The sequence below is a fragment of the Tenebrio molitor genome, chromosome 3 (assembly GCF_963966145.1).
Source record: "Tenebrio molitor chromosome 3, icTenMoli1.1, whole genome shotgun sequence".
Lineage (NCBI taxonomy): Eukaryota > Metazoa > Arthropoda > Insecta > Coleoptera > Tenebrionidae > Tenebrio > Tenebrio molitor.
This window is the reverse complement of record NC_091048.1, coordinates 15,277,120-15,294,168: the sequence shown is the minus strand read 5'-3', so window position 1 is coordinate 15,294,168 and position 17,049 is coordinate 15,277,120. Positions and strand designations below refer to the sequence as shown.

At 35.2% G+C, this 17,049-nt stretch overlaps 2 protein-coding genes across 3 annotated transcripts in view; one reads left to right on the top strand and one right to left on the bottom strand.

Annotated features, from left to right (window-relative positions):
• The window catches only part of LOC138125987 (putative autophagy-related protein 11), a 30,720-nt gene extending 22,519 nt beyond the window's left edge, over positions 1-8,201 (bottom strand). The window contains exons 1-11 of one of the 2 annotated variants that reach the window (XM_069041607.1): positions 8,067-8,201; positions 7,737-7,982; positions 7,461-7,678; positions 6,915-7,411; positions 6,693-6,865; positions 6,529-6,639; positions 6,181-6,320; positions 5,899-6,127; positions 5,668-5,845; positions 5,384-5,574; positions 2,032-5,331 (exon numbers count right to left, since the gene is read on the bottom strand). In XM_069041607.1, the coding sequence (XP_068897708.1) occupies positions 2,032-5,331; positions 5,384-5,574; positions 5,668-5,845; positions 5,899-6,127; positions 6,181-6,320; positions 6,529-6,639; positions 6,693-6,865; positions 6,915-7,411; positions 7,461-7,678; positions 7,737-7,823 (5,124 nt within the window). In that variant the 5' untranslated portion in view covers positions 7,824-7,982; positions 8,067-8,201. The remainder of the gene's footprint in view (positions 1-2,031; positions 5,332-5,383; positions 5,575-5,667; positions 5,846-5,898; positions 6,128-6,180; positions 6,321-6,528; positions 6,640-6,692; positions 6,866-6,914; positions 7,412-7,460; positions 7,679-7,736; positions 7,983-8,066) is intronic. The other variant, XM_069041608.1, reaches the window with a different exon arrangement.
• LOC138125989 (proteasome adapter and scaffold protein ECM29) lies at positions 8,145-15,076 on the top strand. Its single transcript, XM_069041611.1, has 20 exons — positions 8,145-8,303; positions 8,435-8,565; positions 8,619-8,735; positions 8,787-9,055; positions 9,108-9,246; positions 9,312-9,451; positions 9,502-9,771; positions 9,821-10,258; positions 10,371-10,587; positions 10,637-10,835; positions 10,896-11,873; positions 11,926-12,100; positions 12,152-12,440; positions 12,554-12,796; positions 12,850-13,194; positions 13,247-13,403; positions 13,455-13,613; positions 13,762-14,039; positions 14,090-14,253; positions 14,302-15,076. Exons 1-20 carry the CDS (start codon positions 8,273-8,275, stop codon positions 15,032-15,034), a joined length of 5,472 nt encoding a protein of 1,823 aa, XP_068897712.1. The 5' UTR covers positions 8,145-8,272; the 3' UTR covers positions 15,035-15,076.
• Positions 15,077-17,049: the final 1,973 nt, after the last annotated feature.

Genomic DNA, 17,049 nt, shown 5'->3' with positions numbered 1-17,049 from the left:
ATTGAAATGATCAGCAAAGGCATCAACAATTTTGATTGTTGTAGAGAGTGTTTCACCGTTAAAGATCAATTGACTGGGAATACCAGAGGTACCTTTTATATTACTTAGAAAGCTCCAAAATTTTTTTGGATCCATCCATAATTAGGCAAATTACACCGGAAATGTTACAAAACGTAAGGAAGCATGTTACTACCGATTTGCAATTTGCTAAGAAAGAAACGGTGCCCATTTTGAACATTTGTTGCATTAAATACCGAGCGATCATTTAAAAAATAAATCGAGTTTGCTTTGGAGCCTATGCTAAAGCATGGGTTGCCATAGGTAACACGCCGACTCGATTTATTTTTTAATTGATCGCACCGTATTTAGTCTTCAACTTATAAAATGGGTTTTTATTTTTTAGCACGTAGGCTTTGAAAATATTCAGGAAACAAATAGTGTGTTGTATTCCTTGCTAAGCTTTCAAACGAGGTGTGACTTGGCATACTCTTCCATTTGAAAAAAAAAAGTTAGAGGTGGTTGCGAACTTCCGGAAGCAGATACACAAAAACCATATATGTCCGCCAAAATGTGGGCAAGCAAAAACAAAAATCGACCTGTTTCGGGATTTTTTACAAAAATTCCCTATGTTCAAGTTATGAATTTTATTCCAGTTAAAGTTTCCACACTGTAGAAAGGGAATTAAATATTTAATTCGAATTAAATTTTAATGTGCGATTAACCCATGAATCCGAAACTTCGATTGGTTCAAACTGATCCCGTGTTCAGTTAATCTCGCATTTGATTACGATTAACTTAATTTCGCTTCTGTAAACTGGTCCTATCTGTCTTAGTTAGGTTTTACGCAAGATTTCCGCCTATTGAATGCTTGAAAATCACTAAAACAATTAATCTACGAATTTTGTGTTGAAACTCGGTACAAGGGGTTAAAATTGGATTCTGAACTAGATACTTTTCAAAATAACTTTTAGCGATATCTGCGCACCGGGAAGCAAAATATCGAACACTGAACCCATTCCCAATGTCGCAGTTGGTTGGGTTTACATCTTGCAATTAAATTCAGTATTTTAAAAGACGAAACTCATGAAGTTCTACGACTATACAAAAAATAAAATTTCTACTTCTAAAAATACGGAGAATTATAACAGATGTAAGATGTATTTGGAGATAAATATAATTGAAGTTACGAAGCTATCATTAAAAATATTTAAAAACTCAAAAAATCACGTCACGTGTAAATATCAAATCTGGATACCAGACTAAAACATACAAATCCAATTGTCATAAATTTGGATCAACGAATTCTACTTTAGAATGCTTTGTAAACTCTTTGCAGCTAAGCAATAGCTCCGTATGTCTGCTACAGAAATTCCGACTTGCTTCGCCTACAGCTTGACCAGAATAGCTTGGCGGATGAGATGCGTACAGGAGGAAACGCGCGAGTCTCTGTAAGACAAGGATATGGCTATGGTTGTAGGTACGGTACACTCAATGAAGCAAATCTGCTCAAAACAGCCCGGACATGCTGTTCACTTGAAGCTTGAAGCGCTGATTTTCACCCGTTTGTACACTTCCAGACCCAACAGACAAATGCGCTCCGCTAGTGGGAGGGATTTCAGGCCACTGCGTTACCCGCCAAGCTGTTCTGGTCGACCTGTATTTCGTTAAGGCTGTTTGACACGATGCTAAATTTTGTAGAAAATTTGTTAGAAAATGAGAGAGACCCTCGATCAGAATTTTCTGTGAAATTTAGTATCGTGTCACACTAGCTTTACTATTGAAGTGCCTTCCCCACCCCTCTGCAAGGTGCTGTAATGGTTTTCACTACAACTGCAGTACTTTATTTTCCATCGAAATATGTATGGAATTCTTTAGTTCTAAGAGAACAAGGAATTCGTACGTCGGATATAAATTTAGCGTTTTAAAATATGTTAAGAAGATTAACTTATTCATTCTTATCTAATCTTGTATTTACCGACAAACCTTAAAGTAGGTAATACATAGTGTCATGTAAAATTAATGCACACTAACCTTGGGAGGTGGCGTTGTCCCTTCATCCACATGACTCAATTTCCTTTTTAATATACCGCTGGCGGGAAGTGTCAATGGGCTGGGAACTTCTCTCGAGAAGGTCAAGATGTCCAGATTCTCCTCCTTTCTAATTCGCATCTTACGCACTTTACTAGTACTGGGAGATGGATGTTTGTTACCGAACCACTTGCCACCCGAGTTACTGACTTGAATGCTTGAATTGACCATTTGCAGCAGCCTTGCCACTCTTACATTTTTCATTTCATTAGTGGGTTGTCTCGGAGTGGTTACTTCTCCCTGTCCCCCTGTGTTAATAGGCGAAATATCTAATGTGTTGTTTAAAAGTTCTTTTGTACGATCTGGAGTATCACACGTGATTGGTGATCCAGGTAAATCTTCCTTGGTTTCTTCCTTCACTGCATTCTTGACAGGGCTCTCTGTAACATGACTAACATCGTTCGGTTTCTCCAAACCGGTTACTACTGCTTCACACGTTAGCGTGTCGGCTAACATATCGCTATTCTGTGTGGTATCGGTTATTTCAGGGTTACTGCTTTTGGGACAAGTATCCGTTATGAAGTCAAATTTATCCAACGAGTGGCTACGTTTCGTGCGTTTGCTCAACTCAATTTTTTCAGTGATCGGTTCGGTTAAAGAAAGTTTGCGAGATGCTCTGTTTTGTGTAAATACAATCACTTCATTTTTTTCTTTAGAAGGTTTTGGAACAACATTTATACTCATCGTCTCTGTTTCCGGCAGATCAAGTACTTTTCGTTTGCTGGAATTCGGAGTCACATCTAATAAAGGTTTGATGACTTCATCGATCCTGGTCTGTTTGAAAGATCGCGAGTTTCTGGGCGAAGAAACTTTTCGTTTGTTTGTATCATTATCGGGGGTGATCTGTGAGCTCTCTATTACATCTTCAGAGTTGGGTGATTGTTTGCGTCTAGACTTTCTTTTCGGCGATACAGTTTTTTCATCACTGACCGTATCATTTTCTTCTGGACTCTTTTTGTTCTCGTCGACTTCTGTTTGATGACGGGGGGGACTGCGTGTGATCTGTATAAGAATATTGTCATCACCTTCAGGTGCCGGTACAACTCGTAAAGACTGACTCTCACTCAACGGAAGAGAACTAAAAGAGTCAGCAGTTACATTCAATGGTAACGTTGTTACTTCTTTTATTTCTTTTTTTGATTTCTTTCGACGTTTGGAGATGTAATCCCTCGTATTCAAGCACGTGTTACTTTTCTTCTTTTTTAAAGTTTTTTTTGTTTGTTCCACTGGCAACGTCTCATCTTCATTTTTGAATTCGTAAATGTCAATTGGTTTTTTAGGTGATGCTTCTTTGGATAATATGTTTTCAACTTTCACAACGGGATTTATTAAAACATTTGCAGGTTTCTTACCTTTCGCAGGTTTACCCCGGCTGTTTTTCGTTGATATTACCTTCAACTCTCTTAATTTTTTATGTACTTTTGTTTGGTGTACAGGTAAGGAAATGACCTTGTTTTGATTTCCATCCTGCAAAACTGGTTCACTCCATTCGATTTGCATTGTACTCGCAGTATCTTTTTCCATATTTTCTTGTTTTAGTTTTGGTGACAGTTCAATTTCTGCTTTATCTTCTACTTTTACATCAATTTTAGTTAATGAGTCTTCCTTAGATTCATCTGAATTTCTATGATGCCTAGTAGTTTTATCTTGTGTTTCGTGCCGTTTGTGTTTTTTCTTTAATTCTGGTATAGAATCTTTTAAAGTTTTATCATCTAATGTACTGTTTTCCTTGCTTTCTTCTTCAACGTCATTCTTATGCTTTAGTTCAAATTGTTTCTTTTCAATTTTCTCTGAACTATAGTGTTGTTTTCTCTGACTTTTTTTCACATTAACTCCAGATTTAGTTTTCCTTTGCACTGGCATAACATATTCGTTGGGATATTTTCTATGAACTTGTCTTTTACTTTTACGCAATGAAACGGTTGATTCATTTTCATCGATGTCGATCCAATTACTGTCATTAGTTTTATCTTCATTTTCTTGGCTCTTTTGGCCATCTTCAAAATTTTGTGGGATCAGATTTTCATTTTCTCGATTTATTTTGATCTTTTCTGTTGATTTTTCTAATGGTTGTTTTTCTGTTTCGTTCAAAACTTTCTCTTGTTGTGTAGAGCCTTTCTTATTCTTATAAACTGATGCTTTCAATGGCTCTTCTTTTGTTTTCGATTCTGATACGTTATTTTTAACCTTAATTTCCTGACAATTTTCAACTGCTCTTCCTGAATTATTCTGTACAAATGTTTCCTCTATCTCTATTAATCCAAGCCTCTTACTTCTACGAACTGATTTTTCCGATTTGTTCTTCAATTTTGGAGAAATATTCTGATCTTTAGTTTCTTGAGGTGGCACATTTGGTTCTACAACTACCACTTTAGAGTCTAACTGAACACTTCCATTTACCGATTCTTGTTCTACACTTTTGTTTTCAAATTGTTTACTGCTCAAGTCTGGTGCTACATCTTCCAAGAATTGTATCAAACCTTCTACAGTACTCGAAATTTGTGCTTCACTATCTGTATTCGAATCTTTATCGGCATTTTCAATTGCTTGATCTATTATAACATTCTTCTTAACATATTCACTGTGATTATAATCACTTCGTTTTTTCTTCTTTGGTGGAGAAAGATCTTCGTTTGTTTCATTATTGAGTTGTTCTGGTGTAGAAAGATCTTCATTAGTCCTATTGATGGTGACTTTGCCGAGACTTTTAAAAATATCTTGGCTTTGACTTTGAGTTAGGTCTTCATACAGAGCGGGAATATCGTCTCTTCTCTTCTTAAACATTTCTTTTTGATGTTCTTTAAGATTGTCCACATTAATTTTAATTTCAGAGTCAATTTTTACATAGTCAGATGACTTATCATCATTCATTAAAATACTATTCTTTTTCTTACTCTCTACTGTTCGATTGCTTTCATGTGGAGACGAAATTAATTTGTTTCTTTCTGAAGTCAATGGTGAAGACTTATGAACCTCTTTACTAGAGCGTCGAGTGTTAATCAATCTTGGTGTATTAGTCATGTTAATTATTCGTAAAGATCGAGTCGAGGCTGAACCCGACCTCAGTTCTTTTTCTTTGGTTTCCAGCAATTCGATCAATTTTCTAGTAGTATTAGCGACGGAATTGTCTTCATTCAACATCAATGTTTCTAAAAATGACATTAAACGTTTAGAAAATTTTAATAAAATGTTAGGTTGGCCGTCCCTTAGATGAAAAGCGAGTTCTGCCAAAATTGTGTAATCCTAAAAAGTATATGATCAGCATAATGAATTTATAAAAAAAGGTATTTTTTGCCTTATGATTTGCAACAAGATGTTCTAGACAAACGCATAATTTATCTATGGCTTCATCGTTGTTTTCAGTCTTATAAAAATACTGATTTAGGTTGCAGTATTTTAAAACAATAGTGCTTAATTTTTTTACATTACTCTCAGACAGGTTGGGCAGAGTGAGTACCAGCTCAATTACTTTCATAAATTTTGCAACTAAAACAAATACAACAATTAACGATTAAAGTGAAATTAAAGGTGGTAGAAGTAATAATAGAAAGGAAAACATCAACAGTAAAGGCATAGTACCGAAATCTTTACTGGAGTTAGTTTCTGTTGCTGAAATCAGTTGTAGAAACGACACTACATTAGAACTTAGCAAAGGATTTTCTAAAAACAATTTTTCCATTTCTTGCAAAATGATAACCTTCATGATTTCAGCTTTGCCTTCCCCTTTATAAAGTTGAGTCCATTTTGAGTTGAGACGCTGTAAATTAGGTAATATTATATTTATTATTGATTATTCTTTCACTACCATACTTTGATGTCTTTAAAATTTTGGAGATGATGAACTGGCCAAACTATATAATATATATGAGCAGGAGTTACTGTAAGTTCACATTTTAACCAAATTTCACTCAATTCATTGGAATTTTCAACGTTTGTATCACGTTTGAAATAATTTGAAGCAATTTTATCAAAATTTGAAGAATTGTCAGCCTCAAAACATGAACTCAGAAAACTTAAAAGTTTTTTCATTGACAAAGGCCTAAAATTATTCAGCAATATATTAAAAATAATTAAATAATCTTTTGTGTATACCAAGATTCTTTAGGAACGTGGCATAATAAATCCATGCCTATATTGAAAAGAATTTCCTTAAAATTTTGGATCTTTTCATCCTGTATTAGTAAGTTGAGAACATTGCCCAATAGTAAGTGGAACTGCTTACGCTCTGATTTCTGAAAATTAATAATATGCATGCACTTCTGATAAGGAGTCTTAGTTATGGTATTTAAATAAAGTGATTCTAAAGAAAAAAACAACAAAAAAGTTGAGAAAATTTATCAGCCATGTCACATTTGCCAATCAACAAAAAACAAGAATTTAATTTTATTATTTTAAATGGCATTTGCTTAAATGTTTGAAAATAAACCACTTTTTTGTTACCTCTAATAATTTCTGCAGCAATGTATTTATTTGCATACAGCACTTCTTCTGAACCTCATCAGTACTACAATTAACTAACTTTAGAATAGACTTCCACAGACACTTTACAATCTGCAAATAGAAAAATGTAAACAAATTAATAGTTGTAAAAGAATAAGCCTTACAGTGTTGTTACTATAAAAATCATGATTCCATTCAGAAAGTAAAATGCAACATTCTATTACAGAATTAATTAAAATTTCTGCAAAATTTGGAAAGTTTTCTTCATTAATCAAAGGTTTATATAACTTAATGTCATCATTTTTTATACAACTTTCTGATTCATCATGAGAATGACCTAAAAAAAAACCAATTACTGAACTCCTTAATTTTTTATAATTAATTACCTATAATTTCCATTAAAACTTTTGTGCTCTTATTGCAAACTTCAGGAACACTGCGGCCTTGCTTCATCTTCTCATCATTCTTTTCTTCAAATGGCCCAAAACAAAACTCTAAAAACTCTTTCAAACATAAAGTTGCTTTGTCTCCTAACTTTTCTAACAAATACACAAAAGTATCACAACGTTTCAATATAACTACCGGCATTCTAGAAAATTTCGCCTTCATTGGCGTTACTAAAAGTTTGATTTGTTTTGCACTGCACATATGTTCCATGTTCAAACTGCTGTTGTTTATTAATTCAGTCCAACAATCATATGCCTTTAATCGCTGTTCAATTGATGTTGAATTACGAAAAGCTACTTCAACCACCCTTAAAAGTTTATTAGCAAGACTCATTTTCATATGAAGCTTTTCACCACACAACTGAACTAAAAAAATCCACAGTTTGTCCCAATTTCCATAACCTGCATCCCGTAATTCACCAATGATTTTTGCATACCTTTAAAAACAAAATTACTTCTGTAAATAAATGATTATTTACTACTTACGTTTCTTCAATTGAGATAAATATACTCTCTTGGTCTTTGGTATGTAAAATGGAAACATTAACATGTTTCAGGAAGCAAAAACCAATGTCCATTGCTTGGTCTCTAACTATGTTGTCAACATTTTTATCAAATACAGTTGGGATTATTTTTGTTAAAACAAAGTCGATACATATTTCTTTGGATGGATTATCGTTAATACTTTCCATCGCAGTCTTCAACTGGACGCAAAACATGTTATTTGTTATTTGGCTATTGCAAAATCATTTACAAACAAACCTGTAAAAATTTGTCCCCGTTGCCGGTAAACATCTTGATGGCATCAAAAGTGTCACTTTCCATTTTTTCAAGTGTTTGGTTTATCATAAAATAACTGTTGTAGATGTATATAAGACTTAAAAAATATATATCAACCCATGGATTACGCGAAAACTTATTTTACAGCGTCAGTGTCAAACGCGGGAATTTTCTGTCATGGCTCCGTGAAATCGGGTGAATTTGTAGTTCTTGTGTTGTCTGCTGTGGCTGAAATTACGTCACACATTTTTTAGACGTACAAAATTGAAATATAAGGAATACATTAATTAAAGAAACTATTTAAATATTTACGTTTCAAAAATTATAAATCCGAAATATAACACAACCACTCTACAAGTTATTTTAAATGATTTACATTTTCAGTGGTTCTGGTTAGCCCAACCGATACTACCAACATAAACACTAAACAGTTAAAATTTAGCAAAGATAGTAACTTAACCCTAATCGTTAATAACCAAAAATTGGTAACACATTTGACAGGCGAAGAATAAATAAACATGGCTATGGCGGACACTGCAAATGAATTAAGTGAGTTATTTTTAATAAACAATTTATTATGTGCCACGAACATGTAGGCGAACAACTTTTGATAAAATATTTAAGTATATGTACTCTATGTGGAGACATTGATCATAAAATTTTTGTCATCAACTTTTCAGTGCTCTTGGAGCGAGTTTTTTTGCGGCTAGGACTGGCTGAAACCGATGACCAACTCCAGAACCTTCTTGCTAAATTTCTAACACCCGTTTTGTTAAAATTAGCTTCACCAGAAGAAGGTGTGCGCAAGAAAGTAATTAGGTGTAAATGACTCATCAAATATAAAGTAATTTTTGAATTTTTAAGGTGATGGAATTGCTAATTCATGTAAATAAAAGAGTCAAAACACGACCTCAAATTCAACTACCTGTTGAGGCATTGTTAATGCAATATCAAGATCCTGCTGCTACATCTTTTGTTACTGTATAATTATCAGTTAGCCTTTAGTTGTATAAATTACCTTTTATTTTACAGAATTTTACAATTATTTATATAAAGTTGGGATTTCCTCGTTTGACAGTTGAGAAACAAGCTGAATTAGTTCCAGTTATTTTAAATGCTTTAATTAACAAACCTGTTGCTCATTTGGACAGTATTTTATTACTTGTTATCCCAGTACTAGGTAAAGTAAAAGTTCCGACTGAACCAGATAAAGTATCTACATTATATGGTTTGAATGAGAAGCCCCACATTACAAAGCATTTATTAGAGATGTTACTTGATATGTTGTTATTACCGTATGGGTAATAATTAATTTAATTATTAAAAGTATTGTGGGTTAATCATAATTTTTAGAGCTTTATCACCTCAAACTCCTGAAAGTGATCAACAAAGAAATCTGAATGTTACCCTGCCCATACCACCTTGTATGAGCCAAAATTCGTTTAAACGAATTACTGTTAATAATCCAATGAAACCAGAAGAACTGGAGGAGGTAAAAATGAATTTAGATTTGCATTTGTTACAAAAATGAAGGTATTAACTAAAAAATAATTTTAGATTAAATTGGGAATAGTACGATTTTTGGCGCATGGAGTGTTTAAAGATGAGGACATTTTAATCCACCTTGTGGTAGCAGCATCTGATACACGGTTCAGCGTAGCAAATTTAGCAGATATGGAGTTGAAAAAAGTTGTCGGGTAAGCTTTGAATTAATTTTGTATCTGTATCGCTCAAACGTGATTTGTAGCTCTGTTGATTGGGGTTCGGTGGCAGTTGTAATGCCCCTTTTTATGATGTTCTTAGGCACCCAGTCGAAAAATGTAAAAGAAGATCAAATTAAATCACCAGCTAGTACCAGGATACGTCTGAAACTTTTAACATATTTATGCCGAATCACTGGAAAAGCATTTGCTTTTCCAGCATCAATACAATTAATTTTTGACTCCTTGTATGGCACTAATACAAACACAAGACTTAAGACTTTGGCGTTGAATTTTACAATGAACCTCGTCAGATAGTGAGTAGGAGTAGCAAATGTGTGATGAAAAATTAATTTGTTTGTATAGCGCTGATGAAGGTCCATTGAGTAAAGTAGCGCCAGTTTTGCTTTCTGGGATGCAAAAACTGATTACAGAAGGAGAAGAAACGCATCAAGGACAAGCATACATTTTAATTGGAGCCCTGGCTCAAAGATTTCCAAAAATCGTTTACCACGATATTAATCTTCTAGAAACTTACTTCAAAAATCTGGAGTCTGCAAATCCCGATTTAAAGTTACAAATTAGGGAAGGCCTTCTTAATTTAATTTTGGCGTATAAATTTGACACTTGTTTGGAAGAGGCAGACAAAGATGGTCGGTTAAACATTCTTTTTGCACTGATTAAATTTAGAATGGGTTCTGAAGAGTCCATGGTTAGGTTTGCTGCTGTAAGAACTTTGGCCACCATCTTTCCTCCAGGACACGTCCCTTCGAAATATTTGTTGCTCTTATTAACAGGGGACAGGTAAGTGTCTGATTAATGTTGACCATTTTAGTGACGAATCTATTGAATTGTGCTTGAATTTGTCATTTTATTTGTCGTTAAGTGGCAGTTGCTTATTAAACGAGGTTTTTAGCAAAGATGACGTATCTGCTGAAGCTTTTAAAGCGCTGTATGGTACCTCGAGGAAAAACGATATAGATTTATCAAAGAAGAATAAAATTGTTACTCCCGTGTTTCCCGACATTGTCAGTTACGTGTTTAGCGAGTCCGAAATTCTCGTTAGAGATACTTCTAAAAGATTTACCATAGGAAATCACATTTTGCCATTCAGTCTACGTACTTACGTTGAGGTCTGTCCAAAAAGCGCATGGGACTCTAAATAAAATTGATGTTTTATAGATCCTCATCTACTTGAGGTTGTGTTTAATTAGAAATTTGGATATACCTCTGACTAGAGATATTTTAAGTCACCCATGTGAACATACACCAGTTGTTACCGATTACCTTCAAAATTTATTTGATGACACTAAACAAATCGAGAGTAATCCGCTTCTTCAGTACACTTCGTTGGTTAGACAGTTATTAATGGCTAGTCCTTGTAAGTTGTGAAACAATTGGGCACTGTGCAATGTGTGAAATAAAATTTAAATAATTGCAGCAATGGAACCGCTTAGTTGCATGGTTGAGATCATCGGTTGTGTACCCCAGTTAAATACTTTTATTTCGAAAGACACGCTTTGGATACGAGATCAATTAAACTCTTCTAAAGAAGAAGTTCGAGAATACGCTTCGGCTCTGTACGCTCTAGTACTTAAAACAACGGAAGCAAAGGAGTTTGAGAGCGCCATTAATTATTTACTGAAACAAGTGGACAGTAAAAGTTTAGAGACCCAACATGGCGCTATTTTAAGTATCGGAACTTGCCTGGAATTTAAAATGTTGAGTAATTCTTCCGTAAGCCAAGAATTACATAAAAAAGCAGTCAGTACTTTGGTAGCTTTCTTGAAAAATCAAAATCCGTTATTGGTGGGAGCCGCTTGTGTTAGTATAGGTCTCTTGGGTAGGACATGTTCGTTGCCTCTAGACAATGGCAAAGCTAAAGAGATGGGTAGTCCCGACGCTAAACGTCCTGCTAATGATATTATAACGAAAATTGATGTAGCCAATCGACTAATGGATGTCATGAATAACTCTAAATTTTCGGCGAAAATCCGCGAAAAAGCTGCAAAAGCTTTAGGATTGTTATGCGTTGGCGAAAAATTCCCCCATGCCAGGGATATAATTCAAGGATTTCTCAATACAGCGAAAGAAACCAAAGACGTTGAAGTGCACTTTACAATCGGAGAATCCCTTGTAATGTGCTGTCAAAGTATTTGGTCTCCTGAAGCGCGGAATCCTTGGACAACTTTACCCCAAAGCCACGTACCTAACACGACTGAGGTAATGGTGGACGACAACTTGAGTTGGTTATTAGATGAGTTGCTGAAATTGGCCAACCAGACACATCCGCATTCGAAACAGGCAGCATGTATTTGGTTGTTAGCCATTTTGAAAGGATGTGGTGAGCGGGAACCGTTCACCAATAAGTTGCAGTTGTTACAAAACACATTTATGGACTTGCTTTGTGAAAATAACGGTGGGTTGACATAAAATTCATTCATAAAAGTCAACTCAATGCGGAATTGTAGATATCGTCCAAGATGCTGCGTCGAAAGGTTTGTGTGTTGTGTACGACACTTACAAATCTGAAGAGTTGTTGACTGCTTTGGTAAAACAACTGACTTCTGGGACGAGGCAAGTTACGCAAGTCACAGAAGACACCAAATTATTTGAAGAAGGTCAATTGGGTAAAGCACCTACTGGGTATTGTGTTTAAAAACAAAAGAAAATATTTTTTTAATTGCTTCTTTAAAGTGGCAATTTGACGACTTACAAGGAGTTGTGTTCTCTCGCGTCCGATTTAAACAAACCCGATCTCATTTATCAGTTCATGCATTTGGCGAACCATAACGCTATTTGGAATTCCAAGAAAGGAGCCGCTTTTGGGTTTTCAACTATCGCCGAACGTTGTGGTGAAGATTTAAAAGCGCATCTTCCATTGATCATTCCAAAACTCTACAGATACCAGTTCGACCCAACTCCAAATATTCAAGCGTCTATGCATAACATTTGGAGAGTTTTAGTGACAGAACCTCAGAAAATGGTAGGTGTTGAGTTTGAGTCCTATGCTAGAAAAAAAAAATTATCGATTTTGTCTGTCGATGTAGGGTTCACTTTTTAATTGCATGATACTGATTTGTACATTTCAATTTTTAGTTGGATCAATATTATGATCAAATCCTCGCCGATCTCTTGGATAATATCAATTCAAATGAGTACAGAGTCAGACAGTCCTGCTGTGTGGCGTTACAAGATTTCTTGAAAGGTTCAGGTAACAGATCTATCCACGATTGCGTCAATTCTATGGATGAATTGTGGTGCAAACTGTTCAGAGTAATGGACGACCACCACGAAGCTACGCGTCTTATGGCGACGAAAACAGCGAGAGTTTTGAGTAAAGTAAAGTCGGAATTTGCTTTGTTTTGAATCGGAATTGTGAAGATGTTTTGCAGTTATGCATCAGAGGTTGTGACGTTAGTCAAGGTAAAGCTGGTCTGAAAATGGTGGAGGCAATTTTGCCTCCGTTACTAAATACTGGAATCACCAACCCGGTCGCAGAGATTCGTCTGATTAGTTTGCAAACAATTTCGGAATTGGTAGGTTCGGCGGGAGCACAGTTGAAACCTTTCTTGGCAAAATTGATACCAGCACTTCTGCAAGCAACTGGTGAACTAGAATCGACCAAATTGTCTTATTTAAGTACGATGCTAGGAGCTCAAAGTCAAGCTCAAGAAGCTATAGATAGTGCAAGGGCGTCGTTCGCAAAATCGCACTTTACGACAGAGACAGTATCGAAAGTAAGTACTTCTGTGGTGATTTTACGAGAGTAACTTGATCGAAATGTTTTAGAGTTTGCAGTATGCTGATGCTTCAATTTTGGAAGAACTGGTACCTAAAGTTGTGGATTTGTTGAAAGGTTCTGTCGGTTTAGGCACTAGGATTGCTTGTACGCATTTTGTCAGTCTTTTAGTTGTCCAACTGGGACAAGATTTGCAACCGTATACAGGTCTCAGTCAGTAATGGTCGTATTGTGACTGTTGCTAATTGTAAATTTTAGGAAAGCTATTGGCAGCTTTGGTAAACGGATTGACAGATCGAAATGCAGCAATTCGTAAACATTACGCGGTCGCTATTGGTCATCTAGTCTCGACTGCAAAACAATCAAGTTTAGAGAAGCTGTTGGCTAAGTTGCAACATTGGTATTTTGAGCGAGAAGGTATTTGCCGAAGTTTGTTTTTAACTTAATTTCAGTTTTATTGATGCTTGTATGATTTTTTTCTGATTTAATGGATTAATATTTTCACTTGGATTTTGAATTTGAAATTATTTCAATCACGATTTACTTTTTTCTGCGTACATTTTAGACGATTCTATAAGATCGGCTTGCGCTTACACTATCCAATCTATTGGTATTCACAACCAAGAAGTACTAAAATCACACTCGGAAGTGATTCTGCCGCTCGTTTTCTTTGCAATGCATTGCGAAAAGACGCCTGAAACTGAAAACACTTTGGATGTGTGGACTGAAATTTGGTCGGAGCACAGTCCGGGCACGGAAACAGGAATCAGGCAGAATATTGAGGCTATCTGCGATATACTGAAAACTGCACTGGAATCACCTTCGTGGACTATGAAGGCTCAGGTCAGTAATAAAAGATTGGTTTAATTTCATATCTAACTCGAACGAATAAGGCTGCGAGTGCCGTTTCAACGGTTGCAAGCAAATTAGGTACGACGATGGACGGCAAACATCGAAATGCATTGATAAATATTTTACTAAATGGGTTATCTGGACGAACGTGGAATGGAAAAGATAAATTGTTAAAAGCTCTCGCTAGTATTTGTTCAAGTTGCAAGTAAGTTGCTAATTCGAGCGTTAATTTTCGTTTAAACAGTCATTTCAGAGATTCACTCAAAGAAGATCAAAGTGTCAATGTTAATTTAATAATAGAGGCTGTGATTAAAGAAAGCCGTAAAGATGAAATCGGGTATAAGATTGACGCGTTGGAGTCTTTGGGTAATATTTTATCGGCGCTGGAAGTCGATAAGTTTGATGAGGTTTACGCTATCATCCAGTCAATTTTGACTGACGAGAATGTGGTTAAGGAAGAGGATGAAGATATTTCATCCGATGAAATTGCGAAGAAACGTGAAAAGAATATCAAATTGAAAGAAACGGCTTACGAAACTTTGGGCAAGACGTGGCCCGAAAAGAGTAAAGTGACGCAAGATAAATACGGAGAAATGTTTGTAGAACATTGTGTAAAATGTTTACCGTGTATAACACGGTCCGTACAAGTTAGTGTCGTGTCGGCGCTGTATAATTACGTGGACAAATTAATTTTATTAAATGAAGAGTGGGAAGAAGGCGACCAGAAGAGGTTAGGAAAAATTGTCGATAACATAATTTTAGCAGTCAAATATGCTTTGGGAATATCGAAGCACACGAAACTTCGCAAAGAGTCGCTAAACGTCGTGTTTTGCATGGGTAAAAAACTGAAGGAAAGGAACCACGAAGAAGAATTTAACAAATTACGCGACATGGTCGATCAAGTAATGGTTGATATTTCAGGTGACAATCAGCCAGAGATCAAATCGAGACTAACAGATATTAAAAATTTACTGAAGACCAATTAAACATTAAGTTTATAAACTGATGCAAATAAAAGATTGATTTGATTGTGTAATTTTCTGTCCTCGCCCAATGTTATAAACTAATAATTAAGGAAAGTGAAATGGTGTCCTTAGGTAGGCAGTACTTTCTTCAGTTCAATTTTAATTGTTCACTGATTCATAATTGGCTACTTAATTGGTTCAACTTTCATTGTAACTTCGCCTTAAATTATCGGTTAACTGTAGTGAACTTGATCATGACAAGGAGTATATTGAAAGATAAGCCGACCTGCAAGCAGAGAGAAAGCGAGCTTTCCAGCGATAAACCTTATTTTTTGACTTTCGTTGTACATTTGTGCAGAATAACTGTGCCAAAAATTCCCTTTCATATCGCATGACTAACGCTGGTATTTTATTGGCTGCGATCCCCCGGGGCTCATTAAAAAAACTGTAACGACTTCTGTTGACATTTTTAAGCTCGTTCGTAATTAGTGAAAGATATCGATAAGTAAGTCTTTAAGTGGTAAATAAAATTTCACTTTAATCGGCACCATTTAGGCCGAATCGTTCATGTTCATATCAGTACTTTTTTATTGTAAGTATAATTTGTTACTTTCACATTAAGAAGTTAATTAAACTTCAAATAATCATGCACAAAAAGCTTCACAAGATGATGCAGAAGTTAATACAAAATTGAGTGACGTTTGCAAGAATAACTTCCTCATGTTACCAATAGGTAAAATAAACAGTATCCCTATTACATAAAGGCCCTACGGTGTTTCAATATAAATTGATCTTCCTCGATAGCAAAAGAATTATTCTGTCAAGTTCTTAATTATTAATTATGTAATAATGTTTTTGGGTCAAACTTATTAATTATAAGTATCAGGATCTCTCGTTTAATGCGGTAAGTAATTTTTTTTTACTTTTTTTTAAATGTGTCCATGGATTGACGGAATTTTTTTTCACGAATTCAAATTCTGTAGGTAACAACCAACACACTGTTGAAAATGAAAGTAGTTCATGGTTTTCCGTTATTGCAGGTAAGTAAATAGTAAATACGCATTTTGTGTAGAAAGAAGAGGTTTTTTAATATAAGTATTTCAATATGGTTTGCAACGTCGTCTAAGGCCATACAGGGTGATTCAAAGGGACTGCACTATCACTTGGGTAGTATTTAGAACCATTTAGTTGTTCTCAAAAATGCAAGCAAAAATTTTCCACAAGCTTTCGTTATCTAGATATTGGCCTTGGAAGATACGAATTTGATATTAATTTTTTTATTAATCAGATAATGTGATTTTATGTTTTTATTTGTTCCCTATTTGTAAACATCAGTTTATCAAGTCACTGTATTCACCTTGAAAATGTCTCTTAACTGGCTAGCATGCAAAATGATAGCAAGCATGTAAAATTTTACACCCGTGCTCATATGAGTGATGTGCGTTTCCAAAGCAATACGTGTAAAGCTCATACGATTTTTTTTCAAATACCGGAATTTTTAATAGTTTTCCGACGACCACTATGAAAAATGCGTAAATTCGCACAAATAACTATTATTGAAAGTTAGCTATTGCATGCAAATAGCGAACCCGTGTGCAATGAAACTGGTTAGCCAATCAGATACCTTCTAGCCTGTGCGCAATGAAATGATTGCACACAGTTGTAGTAACCATGGCCACCAATGTATGTTTTGTCCGCAGCTCTGTCGAATAATATTTGAAGTTTGAAGGAATACCGAATATTAGCGTTTTTTTTTTGTGGTCGTCGGAAAAGTATCGTGTATACCACGTGTTAAAAATTCGATTTCACACTCGCCTTCGGCTCTCCAGTCATATCCTTCTGTCGCCAGTAAAAACCCTTTTTACCATGCTAGTAATGTTAAATACTATTATTAATGAGCAACATAGATACACGCATGTAAATTTTGGTTGTTAATAAATTTATTAAAATATTAAGCAATGGAGAAGAGAAACTCTTTGAAATATATTTTTGTAAAATAAGATGCATGATTATGTTCTTGTCAAAATAAAGAATTA

Coding starts and splice junctions, on each gene's coding strand:
- LOC138125989 (XM_069041611.1), top strand. CDS start 8,273: ATGGCTATGGCGGACACTGCAAATGAATTAA. Junction 12,441..12,553: donor TGACAGAACCTCAGAAAATG/GTAGGTGTTGAG, acceptor TTCAATTTTTAG/TTGGATCAATATTATGATCA. Junction 14,254..14,301: donor AGTATTTGTTCAAGTTGCAA/GTAAGTTGCTAA, acceptor CAGTCATTTCAG/AGATTCACTCAAAGAAGATC.